The sequence below is a fragment of the Castor canadensis genome, chromosome 11 (assembly GCF_047511655.1).
Source record: "Castor canadensis chromosome 11, mCasCan1.hap1v2, whole genome shotgun sequence".
Taxonomy (NCBI): Eukaryota; Metazoa; Chordata; class Mammalia; order Rodentia; family Castoridae; genus Castor; species Castor canadensis.
The window spans coordinates 37,250,140-37,263,147 of NC_133396.1; the positions used below are offsets into that span (position 1 = coordinate 37,250,140).

The 13,008-nt window shown below is 45.6% G+C and overlaps 1 protein-coding gene across 12 annotated transcripts in view; it reads left to right on the plus strand.

Annotated features, from left to right (window-relative positions):
• Positions 1–13,008, plus strand: part of Hnf1b (HNF1 homeobox B) — a 53,713-nt gene that overhangs the window by 20,895 nt on the left and 19,810 nt on the right. For all 12 annotated transcript variants that reach the window (XR_012438659.1, XR_012438661.1, XR_012438662.1 and 9 more), the window contains one exon: positions 12,047–12,207. Coding sequence is in view for 4 of the 12 variants with exons in the window: in XM_074046272.1 (XP_073902373.1) it covers positions 12,047–12,207 (161 nt within the window). In the remaining 8 variants the exon portion in view is untranslated. The remainder of the gene's footprint in view (positions 1–12,046; positions 12,208–13,008) is intronic.

A 13,008-nucleotide genomic window follows, 5' to 3' on the forward strand; every position in this document is an offset into this window, starting at 1 on the left:
ATAAGTGCTGTGGGCTGGTGTGGCGCACGTAAGCAGAACCAGGTTTATAAGATGACCATGAATTTGGTACCCATTAGGGCATTTTTCTTCAGTAAGGAAAGGAGGTGTGAATTGTACTACTTGCTAGTAAGTAGCCCTGGGAACCTGCCAACTAGAGGCAGTGAGGTGCTTTCCTGGTAAAAGCCAGTGTCTGAGAAGCTCACTGCCCTTTATTCTTGGAAGAAGCCACCTCAGATTTAGGGGAAGGAACAGTAAGAAAGGAAGGTGAGCATGGGAAGTCTCTGCAACTCCTGCGGGGATGAGTTTCTGGAAGCCACCTTCCTAGTCTTGTGAGCGTGTTTTCCCTTCCCCTCTGCTCTGACCCAGCAGTCTCCACAAGACCACAGGGTGTCACTTCAGTCACTGTGGAGTCACCAGCAAGAGAGGACTTCATTCTCCTAGTACTTTGGGAAATTCAAGAGCTGGATTTCTCAGGTCTCGTGCTTTGTGTGTTAGAGGAACATTGTGGAAATGGTCTTTAGCATTTAATGGTGCTCCCAACAGAAGTCTATGTGATGCAGGGTGCACTATTTACGGGCAGCTTCTTTTCAGGACCACACTGATATGGATGCGTCTGGGATGTAAGGCGTAGCATCCAAAACTTGAATTGTGGTTCTGTGACTGTCTGGCAGTGTGGCCTCAAGTAAGGTCCTTAGCATCTTTGAGCTTCAGTTTCTTCATCTATAAAATTGGGATCCTTTGGGCACACCCATAGCCAAGCACAGTGCCTGACAGGGAAGATTCACTGCCTCTGCAGTGCTATTGGCTTACTCAGGAACATTCAGGGTATTGAGAGAGGAAGGCCTTTGGATCTCCCTGGATTCTTGACAAGGGTGTGACTTTTCTGTTTTACTCTGGAAGGAGTTCACTTTCTATGAACTTTGGTTGCCATTTGAGACATTGGAAACCACAAAACCTGAGTATTAGTAAGATCAGTGTTTCTCAGATCTCCTTCCTAAAACACATAAAAGTCATCTGGGTGGGCTCATTCCCAAAACAGACACAGTTCATTCACCATCCATACCTGTAGAATCAGAATTACCTTACTCAACTTAAAGAGAAGAGGCAGCTGGGATCAGGATCCCCAGACTAGGATTCAGGAGACCGGAGCCACTAACAAGCAGGAGTGACTTTGGGCAAATCATTTGCACTTCTCAGGGATTCTAGCAAATGGAGGTGTTAGATAAGGACCTTTCAGCTCTGATGAGTTATTATTTGGAGACTGTGTTGCTTCCAGTCTTGAGGCCCAGGACTCTGCTGCCTGAAGTGCAGAGGGAGCTTTACCATTGTGATATTTTATTGTTAAACTCATCATCAGTCTCCCTCCCTCTGTGTCTCCCTCACTTTGCTCCCATTTCAGAAACTGTGTGCTGTTAGAAGCCGTCCACCTTTATTAGGGACCATTAGGGCTTTACAGCACCAGCAGATTGGGTGGGGCCAGTCACAATAAACAGATTTATACTGGGTGTAAACGAGACACCTATAACTGCTGGAGGTTAACACTTTCGGGGCCTTTGAATGGCAGCCTGATACCCATGCCTTCGGGTCCTGTCCATGGCAGGATGCCTCTTCTTGGTTGGCACTTGCTAGACTGGGTTGGCAACAAAACCCAACTGAGTCCTTGTTCAATAAGGATGAAAACCCTCTAAAACAACACCTGTGTGTGTAACATCAGTTTGCACAGTGAACACAAATAAGTACTTCATCTATCTCTAGTTGTTTTGCAGATGGAAACAGAAATGAGCAGCCCTTCCTTCCTCTTTGTAATTCTACTGATAGGTGAAATATAGGACTTTCATCCTTTCCTGTCAAAGAAAAACAAAAACAAGTAACCTATTCCCACGATGAAGAAAGTCTAAAAGAGCTCACGGTGTACGTATTCTGAGCAGTGGAATTGTGAGCTGTACCAACATGTAACCCCAAGTTGGATTTCTTCACCACTGTCTTTCCAGCCCAGGCCTGGCACATGGCAGCCACGCCACATAATTGTAGAATGAAAACATCTGTAAAAGGGTATTTTCTGTCTAAATGCTTAATGCATAAATGTTCTGTTTTGTAAGTTAGTTATTCAGTTATAGAGTTAAACTGAGCATAAAATTTTTTTACAAAACTAATATATTAGTATATAAAGCGTATTTTCCCTTTTCTAAAAACAATGTCACCCAGCTCCACCTCCACTAACACTGCTTACCTAAAGTATTCACTGCAAAATAATGCCACCATTAAGTACGATCAGAAAGTTTTCAAAGAACATAATATGACTTTCTCCCTAATGTTCTACTGGCTTATTTTACTAGTTTAGTCTACTCCTTTAGTTTAGTTCTACTAGTTAGTTCCATGTTTTACTAGTTTAGTTCCTTTGATAATCTTATACCAATATTCCTTGGGCAAGAAAAGAGCAAAAACTACTCTTCCCAAGTTTCCACTGAGTGAACTGAGGTCTAGATTCACTACAAATTCGATCCATTTGGAGAGACAGGGGCACAGCTGCCCAGCTCTGGGCAGCCATCCATTCTTTGGTGGCAATCCTTACACACTCGTCTGGTGCTCCTGTTCTTCTGGCAGAATGGTAGCCAGTCATTGTCCACCTGCCAAAATCCCAGTGCCCAAAACCTGGTGCTCCTGGGGCCAGCATCCATGAGCCTACCCGAGTGATCAGCAGCTGTGATGATGATAGTGATGATGATGGTGATGATGATGCTGATGGAGCTACCTTCAGTGATGGTGATGAAGAGGCTAGGGTCTGGCCAGGCAAACGTCCATAATGAGGCAGCTCTGACACTTGCTAAGCCTCAAAGGATCTCATCCCTTGGTACCACCTCCCAGTAGGAAACTGCTTATGAATAGGTCGCAGTGGAAAACATCTCTTTTCTAAGGCAATTTTATTAGCCCTTTAGTCACAATGCAGATGTCTGTTTATAGGACCTTACTTTGTGTGAACACCCAGTGGCTCAGTCTACTGATAGCTTTATAGCCTTTCTCCTATTACCCAGACCCACTAGGAGCATCCACCATTCTCCTGTAGCCAAGCCCAGGAGCCTTTGTTGCACTCATATTATCTCTGCCTGCAAAAGCAGCCTCTCAGAAAAGGCCAGACCCCAGGAGCCCGACTGCAGAGGGACACTGTCTGCCCCCACAGGCTTTAGGCCCAACAGTGTCCACCATTAACCCTTCTTAGTTTAATTCTTCTTTCTTTCTTTCTTTTTTTCTTGTGACACTGGGGTTTGAACTCAGGGCCTCACACTTGCTAGGCAGGCGCTCTTACCACTTAAGCCACTCCACCAGACCTATCCTGGTTTCTTTGAAGAAAAAGACAATTTAAGTTACTCATGTTGTCATAGTGAATCCACGAATCCCTTCTCCTATCTTGAAAATCAACCCAATGGAAAACTGAATTCCAAGATGGCAAGTGTACATTCGGGGTTCCCACCTGTAGCTCCAGATCTTTACAATGGTCCTGGGCTAATGGAAATGCCTACTCCATCCCCGCTGAGTCCTCCCTAAGGGGTACTAAGCTGAATCCTCAAGACTAGAGAATGGGTCAGCTCCCTGAAGCATCCCATTGCCACTTCTGCACAACATAGGTCTCTGTGTAAAATCCCGGGGCAGAAGGCAGCTCTGTGGTGTCACACTTACCCCTCCATGCACCTGTCTTGGCCCTTCAGACATGAAGTTCTCAAATCTCTCGTACTGTTTTATCTATTTTGATTATGTCTTAATCTCTCCTCCCCCCCCATCCTTTCTTTCTCCCTCTTCTTCCTTTAAAAAGGTGTTTGCCTCCCCTCACCACAGAAAACCCAAGCTAGTTGGTGCATTTCTGCAATCCCAGCTATTCAGGAGGTAAAGGCAGGAGGATCAGGAGTTTGAGGCCAGCTCTGGCATAGCTAGTGAGACCCTATCTCAAAAGTAAAACAACTGGGGGTGTAGCTCAAGTTGTCAAGCTCTTGCCTAGCATGCTTGAGGTCCTGGGTTCAATCCTCAGTACCAAAAAAAAAAAAAAAAGAAAGAAAGAAAAGAGAAGAAGGGAGGGAAGGAGGGAGGAAGGAAGGGAAAAAAAAAAAGAAAGAAAGACCAGGAGACTTAGAGGATAAATGTATAATACTATAGTTGCTCCTCCACCACTCAACAGGCTAAAAAAGGGGCTGTGGAGCTCTGGGTCAAAACTGAAAAGTAGGTCATTCATTCTCATTGACTCATTCAATAAATATTTGAGTACCTGACACAGGTCAGGCTCTGTGCAGGGTGCTGAGGAGATGGTGGAGAAGACACTTAAGGCCCTGCCCTCGAGAAGCTTATGTTCCCATGAAGAATGCAGCCAAGAAACAAACTCATAAAATCATTCCAAACTCTTATTGGGCCATGATGGGTTGGGCTTAACATCTCTGCAGTCAAATTGCTGCTTATGGGGAAGAGGGAGAAGGGTCAGCTTTGAAATACCAGACTTACTGGGTGACACCTGGCAAAAGGTAGTTTCAACAACCTCATCGTCTCACAACTTCAGCTTTCCACTCTGTCACATGGGCACGTGTGGCACATTGAGAAGCAGACAGTGTGAAATGCTTACATGGGTGACCACCTACCTTCTCAAGGGCTAGGGAAGCTCTTTTGCCTGTAGCAGCAGTCTGCAGACTGAAGTGGTCATTGTAAACCACCTGATGTTTGCCTACAGAAACCCGCTCTTTGGCAAGGGTGAAGCATGGTGCCTGAGGCCAACACAAGGGAAGGCATGTGGGGTTTCTGTCCCTTTTCTCCCTTCTGCATTGTGCACCCTGCACATTTAGCACCCGTTCTCAGCCAAGATGCTTTTCATGGAAGACTTTTTTTTTTCTCTTGGTTACATTTGCTTTGATTTCTATAAGAAAACCAGTTTGTGGGCTTCCCTGAAGTATCACTCAACTTTTTACTCCTTGAGTCAAGAATGTTTACCATCCCCGCAGGCCAGTCTGTGTTTCTCCTCTTATGAACTGGGCTCCTACCTAAGCCACCTCAGGATCTGGAATTGAAACTAGCCCAGTGTTTAAACTGCTTTCATCTTGCATCAGCCTTTTCCTCCCGGCTTTCAGATTTTTAATCTCCTAAACTCTCTGCAAACATTAATCTCTATTCTTAGGAAGAACTATTACTAAGAGCTGGCAGAAGTCCTTGTTATAAATGAGGAAACCGAGGCAGCAATGCTGATTCATTTGAAAGCTTTCATTTCTGGAGTTTCCCATTTGAAGCTGAGGAATTGTTCACATTCTTTTAACCCCCAATGAATGTCTCAGAAGTTCACTAGAGTGAATCATTTGTCTCTCTGCTTCTGTGCTCAAGAAAAGAGACTCGTGTTTAGGGGGGAAGGGTAGAGTTGTCAGGGTGCAGCCATCAAGACCAGCCTAATCCTGTCCCTTTCTCTCCCCAAAACAAAATTGTGGCTTCATAGGAAAAATAGTTCTGTGTATCCGTAATTTATGGACATGGCTGTTTCTTTTTGGAAGAGCTTTTTCCCTCACATGCTCCCTCATGCCTGAGTTTAAATTCCCGGTTTCCAGACCCAATGGGGTTGGGCTGCGCTCTGCATGAGGTTAGGAATACAGGAGAAGAATGTGTGTGACAGAGCCCTGGCCGGTTGAGTAATGTTTACTCTGTTGGTGGCGGGGACGCTCACTCTTGCTGGCAGAGGTCCACCAGCTGGAGGAACATTCCTACATTATCTGTGATGGGAGGTTGGCTTTGAAATGTCAAGGGTGAAGGCAATCCCACCAGGCTCTGGGTGCAGCCCACAGACCCCAGCAAAGGGAACCCCAGGCTTCAGTGCCAAAAGTCACATGGGGAGCAAGCTGAACCTCACATCGCTCAAGATTCCCCCTTTCCCTCCTCTCTTATTATAAAAGAATAGTTCTGTACATGATTTCCTGGCTAACATTGCTCTTCTCTTCATCCAGCACTTTGTCTCCCAGCAAAACCCAAAGCTTCTCTGACATTATTTCATTCATCCATCATTCTAGCATCTGAGGAAGGGAGATCTTACACCTATTTTACAGAAAAAAGGCCAAGACCTAAAAATTGGCTGATTTGGAATCATCAGAGACTTAAAGCAGAGGGAGAAGAAGATTGAGAGGGAGATTGCTAGTTTAAAGTGTCTACAAAGGCCTGGCACAGTGGTTCACATTTGTAATCCAAGCTACATGGGAGGCAGAGGTAGAAGGATCATTGAAGGAGGATGGTGATATGAGGCTGGTCCCAGGCAAAAATGCAAGGCCCTATATGAAAAATAACCAAAGCAAAAAGGACTGAGGTGTGACTCAAGTTGTAGAGCTTGCTGAGCAAGCACAAGCAAGGCCCTGAGTTCAAACCCCAGATTGTCCAAAAAAAAAAGTGTCTAGAGACTGGTGCCCTGTTGAACTCTGGAACTGTGGAAGTGGAGTCGTGGCTGACTTTTGAAGCTCTTGAAGAGCTGGGTTAGATATTCAAGGCTATATGAGCTGAAGTCGAAAGCCCTGGAAACATGACTGTGATTTGAACACACATGCACAATCATTTTTGTCCAACACACACATCCTAAAAATCATCACCCCTTGCTAAGCTGTGGGGGGAAAAAAGCCCACAGGATTTATGAGAAAAACAGGGTTAAGGACACAATACTCAAAAACTTCATCAGCAACACATTTAAAAAAGATAAGCATCCAATAAAACATTGCAGAGTTTTACACCTGTTAAATGGTTAAGAAGCACCATCAGTACTTCCAACAGTAAATGTGGCACTTGAACTTGAAAATGTCTTAAGTTTGCCCAAGGAAGTGGGCGTCGGCAGGGTTGCAGGTCATGAGTTGTTGTGAAGTAGTGGACAGAGGGTTATCTGAAATCGGAAGCAATGTCGGTGACTCCTGGTGGGCATGGATTTGGCTTATAACACATGGAGTGACCAAGGTGATTGGCAGATGTTCCAGGTGTATGGGTGCATACACAAATGCATTTAGTATATTCCTACATGTCCCCATTCATGTGGGTACAGATTTCTGAACTCACCTGGTGTTTCTCAAATATGAAATTCATGTGACTTTCAAACTATTCCCTAATACAGCAATGAAATTAGAACAGAGTCACACTTCCAAAACACAAAGGGTAGAATCACTAGCTATCAGGGTGAATCAAGAAGCACTTCCCAGAGGAGATGATATTTAGTCATCTCAAGGGATATGACATGGAGAAGAAGAGCTTTCTAGGAAGGGGGAACAGTGAAACAAAGGCACAGAGATAACACACACAGCAGAGCCCCTTGATAGAAGGCAGCACTTCGGTGTGGCTATATGGGGTGGGGTGAGAGATGAGCCAAATACGGCAGCCTGCAGGCACAGATACCTGATTCTGCCAGTCTTGGGTGCTGGAGCTTTTCCAGAAAGTAATGAGGAACCATCAGAAGTTTCCAAACAGGGCGGCGATATGATTCAATTTTGTTTCAGAAAAGAATCCCAGGCTGCAACAAGATGAGGAGCACCCTGGAGATAGATGCTGGCACAGGAAGGCAGGGCAGGGGATACTGACCTCAGGGCCATATGCTCCTCCATGCTTTTGACACTTCTGATCTGTGTCTGTTCCATAAGCTGTTTGGAATTCAGCAAGAACTTCATGCCTGTGGAGCTGAGGCCCAGATGCAGGGGAAAGTGGATGATCTCTTCACTAGAGCCTCAGGGAGTTCTCTAGACTCCACCTGGATGCTTTTGCTGCTGGATCCGCTTGCTGTTCATCCACTTATGGTTCATAGAGTTTGTGATGGGGACATGGCCAATAGTGGCTTGAGCCAGGAAGTGAGTGGAGAGTATGTGGCACCATTTGTCATGGTTATTCGACGCCTGTGAGTCGTCTGTTGAGTTCTGGGGCAAGTAAAGGTTACCCAGAACTATTTTCAGAACTTGCAATGGTGAAGGAAGAATGGAAGATCCATACACTTCTTTTTGTTTGTTTGTTTGTTTTTGTGGGACTAGGGTTTGAACTCAGGGTTTCACACTCGCAAAGTAGGCATTCTGCCACTTGAACTACATCTCTATTCCTTTTTGTTCATTATTTTGAAGATGGGTTCTTGCAAACTATTTCACCAGGTTGGCTTCAAATCACAAATCTCCCAATCTCAGCCTCCCAAGTAGCTAGGATTGCGGGAGTGAGCCACTGGTACCTGGCTTTCATCCCACCTGTTAATGCAGGTTCCCTAGCACAGTGCCTGGGTGTTCAGTAAATGCTCTCAGCCTTTCTAAAAAGGTATTTTTGACAGATGTTTCTAAAAATCAGAAGTTTCCAAGCAGGGCAGTGATGTGGTGTAATTTTGTTTTAGAAAGAAATCACAGGCTACAGCAGTTCTTCTGCAAATAGGAACTGTTGTGCTTTGAGCAACAGGTAGGTAATGAGAATGGCTTGGGTACTTTTACATCCATTAATTACTTAATTATTCCCAATGACCTTAGCAGTGGGTATTATTAAGAGTAAGGAAACTGAAGCTGAAGGAGGCTTAATAACCTCTCCAAGGTCACACAGCTATTCCATGGTGGAGCCAGGATTTAAACTCTTATCATCTGGCACCAGAACCCCCAGACTTTGCACTCCATTTTCAGTATCATTTCAAGCAGTCTTCTAAATTTGTGAACTATACAAGGTCTTTGCTTTTCCTTCTTCTGATGAAAGCACCTATTGCTGATGTATCACCCACAGACACCTTGCAATAAATGCACTGTTCACTCCCAAAACCCCCTATAAGATGATCGGTTGGTTACAGCAGCCTTCTGGGGCCCAAAGACTGCTGAGTCCCAGGTCAGAGAACATCCATGGGAAAGGGTGCAGGTGGATCCAGAGCTGATGAGCAGCCTCCCTCCTTGCTCCCTCCGCACTACAGTGACAACAGCCCCCTCCTCACAGCAGGCAGTCCTGGGACTGGTAGATGAGGAAGCTGTACCTCTCCTAGTAAATGGATGGCAAGGCTGCAATCAAACAGGGGTACTCTAATTCCCAACCAAGACTATCCCTTAGCCAGAGGTTTTAAAGGGAAGGTTCAGGGGTTCATCCATCTTTTGCAAAGCAGTTCCCCCATTGGATTTCTTACATAACGAAATTCAGCTGGGGAAGAAAAAGTGTGCAAACCACAGCAGCTTTGGGTTCTGCTGCCTGGATTCTAACAAATGGCTCTGGGTTCTCTCCCGCCGTGCTCCCCTGTGAAGAAGGCTTTTGTTTCCTGCGGATATCCTTGGTTAATTATTTTTAAATAAATAATTGTGTAGCCTGTGGTAGGGGAGAAGCCTCCCTGTGACCCATATTTGATCATCAGAGGCTGGCCCTTTGCCTTCAGCCAAATTAAATAGGCTAAATCCAGAGACTGTTTGACTTGAGACTGAATCGATGATGGGGACCGGCTGGGAGGTGAGCCCACACCTGACTCCCAGCGTTATCACCACTCTCTTGGGAGCAGAGCATCTTGGGGAGGTAAACAGCTGGTTAGGGAGTCAGAAAATGCAGGTGATAAACAGGGTCCTCCAAGAGGAAAGAACAGCAGGGCAGAGGACAGGCCTTCTCCCAAGCTGTTTCCAGGACAGTGCATAGTGGTTCTGCCTGAGCCAGACCCTCTGGAAATGACTCTCTACGGAAACATGGTTCCATTCAGAACTTAATCTGTCCCAAATTGTCTAGAATCCTAGACTCTTAGGGTCTATCCCAATAGAAGCTTCCTCCTCCTAGCATCCCTACCCACAGGTGCCAGGTATTTGGCACTATGCTAGGAATCCTAGAGGTGTTATCTCCAATCCCAAAATAGCCCTGTTGAAGATGTATCCTCTCCATTTTATGAGAGAAAGCTAAGGTGCAGAGACAGAAAATAATTTTCCCATGATCACACATCTATTACAAACAAAGGCAGGATTTGAACCTGAGTTTGTCCAGTTTTAGACTCCACAGTCTTCCCACTCCCCTTCTTGGTAGAAAAGTTTTCCTTTTGATTGGAAATCTGCCGATCTACCTCTCTGTCTTTGGAGAACCTTATGCCTTCATAAGGTTCAAATCTCTTTGTTCTTCTCTATACAACCCTGTGAACTACTGGAAGATCCTTCTGGGAAGCCAGTGGCCAATGTGAATGGAGAAAAAAGGGCCTAATATAAGCCAAGGGGATGGAGTAGAGAGTGGTAAACTGAAGCTGCAGACAGGTGCAGAGGAAGACAAATAGGACTGGTGGGGCTGTTGGAGAGGTAGAACCTTTCCTTCTATTAACTTCATAGCTCCTGTTCTTCTCCAAAAATACAGTCCCCTGGACCAATAGCTACTGAATTTCCAGTGTCAAAACCACCCCCACTAGCAGCCCTTTGAACCGAAGGATGGGCAAACAACCAATAGAAAAAGCCTGTGGAACAAGCATTAAACCCCTTCATGGTCAAATGAGTTGCTCTTGAAGGTTAGAACCCTACTTTAGCATTTGTTTGATTTTTTTTTTCCCCCAGCTCTCTTAAGCTCTAGGTCATATCAGCCCTTATGAGGATGCTGGAAAATTGGCTTGAGTCTCTTCTTGGTAAGCTTCAATTTAGTGAATTAGAGATTGCTGGCATGGCAGCTTGCCTGGCTGGCTACAAAGGGGACTTTTTGGCCTTCCCTGGTTGGTGAGGCTCTAATAGGCAGGATGGGGGAAACAGCAATAAGAATCAGCATACAGTAGGGATGGTTCATCTTGGAACTCTGAGCAAACAGAGAAGAGCAGCCAGAGTTGGCTTACTTTCCAAATGACAATGCCTAAAGTATTTGGTCTTTCCCCACCTTACAGGAAGGACCTCCCAAATCTTTTTGTCAAATCAAAATAAATAAATAAATAAAAACCAAGAACACTGTCTAAGACGTTGGAGGTGAGATGCCCCCAAAAACCCCTAATCTTGTCCTTGGATATTTCATGGGTACCTTAAGCCAGATTTGCTTCCTTCAGTTGCCTGGTCTCTGTCCAGCATTTTCCCTTTCCTGTGAGCAGACCTCCTTTGTGATTCCTAAGCAAGAGGGAGGGTCAGAGCAGTGAGGCTGTAAACATGCTTGGTTCTCCCCTTCCTTGCAGACCAAACTGCAGTGGTTCACTAAGTATCCACATTCTGCCTGTGTGTGCTGCCTGCCTCACCTCCCGGCAGACATGCCTTCCCCTGTATCCTGGAAGTCAGCCAATTGGGACCCCATCAAAGCAATGTGAGTTCAAGAGCCAAAGACTGTTAGCTGCATCCCCCCTCCCTTTCCTGCTTGCCTGTGTCCCCTGGTCTCTAGACCCTGGCCAAAAGGTGGTACACAGAGCTAATGCCTGAACTACGGCTCTTACAGAGATCACTGGACAAGTGCCTCTTCTTTGTACTTTGCAACCATCAGAGATGCCAGAGGAGAATTTGTGGGAGGTATTTCAAAGAATAAAAAAAATACTCCAAGCCGGGTGCCAATGACTCACGCCTATAATCCTAGCTACTCAGGAGGCAGAAATCAGGAGGAATCGTGGTTCAAAGCTCACCTGGGCAAATAGTCCACAAGACCCTAGAAAAAAAATCACAAAAAAGGGCTGGTGGAGTGGCTGAAGGTATAGGCCCTGAGTTCAAATCCCAGTATCCCACCTGCCCCTCCAAAAAAAAAGAAATACTCCAGTCAGGAATAGAAAACTAATCTCAGCCTCTAAATCCTTTAAAAAAAAAAATGCTGTGCTGAAGCAGTAACAAGCAGAGTCCATTCATGCATTCATCCATTTATTCAAGAGAAGTTTATTGAGTGGCTACCAAATGCCAAAATACTGGAGCTATAGCAATGAGCAAAACAAAACAGGTAAAATTATGCTACCCTCATGGAGCTTGCATTCTAGAATTAAAGTAGAGACCATGCTGACCTAATCCCCAAGAAAGACCGCTGCTATTTCCTGTGAGGGACAGGGGAGGAGAAGGTAATTGTGTTTTCTTGTAATCCACCCTTGAAAACAAGGGGCCCTGAGTCAGTGTTCCCGGGACTCAGGTGACACTAATGTTCCCTACTGGTTTGTGTTGTTTTGCAGGAGTGCGCTACAGCCAGCAGGGAAACAATGAGGTCACTTCCTCCTCAACAATCAGTCACCATGGCAACAGCGCCATGGTGACCAGCCAGTCAGTTTTACAGCAAGTCTCCCCAGCCAGCCTGGACCCCGGGCACAATCTCCTCTCACCTGATGGTAAAATGGTGAGTACACCTGGGCCATTGTAGCTCTGAAGCTGATAAGATAAGAGGCAAAACAAACACAACTTCTCACAAGGCCTGCCTCAAACAATGAACCATTGTAGCCCCACCACGGAAAATGGGGGCTGTCCAGAGTTGGAACGGAAAGGTAGGCTGGTGACCCAGCCTTTGGCGGGTGGAAGAGGTGTTCGGTTTGAACCCAGCCAATAAATCTGACAGAGGTCTGCTCTCATTTTATTGATTGAATGCCTCATAAAGGAGCAAGCCGGGTGGGACCCTGTTTGTTTTGGGGCTGCCAGTGACATTTGTGTTGATAAAATGTTCATTCATCCCTCCCCTCCAAGGCCTCCAAAGCCAATTTTTTAACCCAGAGAGCACCTCACTTTGAAACAAGTCCCCTCTTTACCAACCCTCTTGGTACTGGTGAGGAGACTCGTTAGCTAAAGTCAGGATTTAGTGGATGGCCAGAGACGGGAGAAGCTTCCAGAACTCAGATTCTGAAGGACCTGGATGCCCTATGCATGCAGATCACACAAAGTGGAGGTGGGGTGGGGTGGGGTGGTGCTTAGAGTGAGAAATGCCGACTTTGAAGTTAGAACTGCCTGCTCTCAGCACTCAATAGTGGTGTAGCCTTGAGCATGTTACTGAACTGTGTGTTTTCCTCATCTATAAAATGGTAACAGAAATCAGGTTGTTGGGGGAGTGAGTGTGACGACACATATTCGGCTCAGTAAATATTTCATGAACGGCAGTGTTGTTACTTTAGTGTCAGTCATTTTCATTAAATGAAGTTTTCTGTGCCCA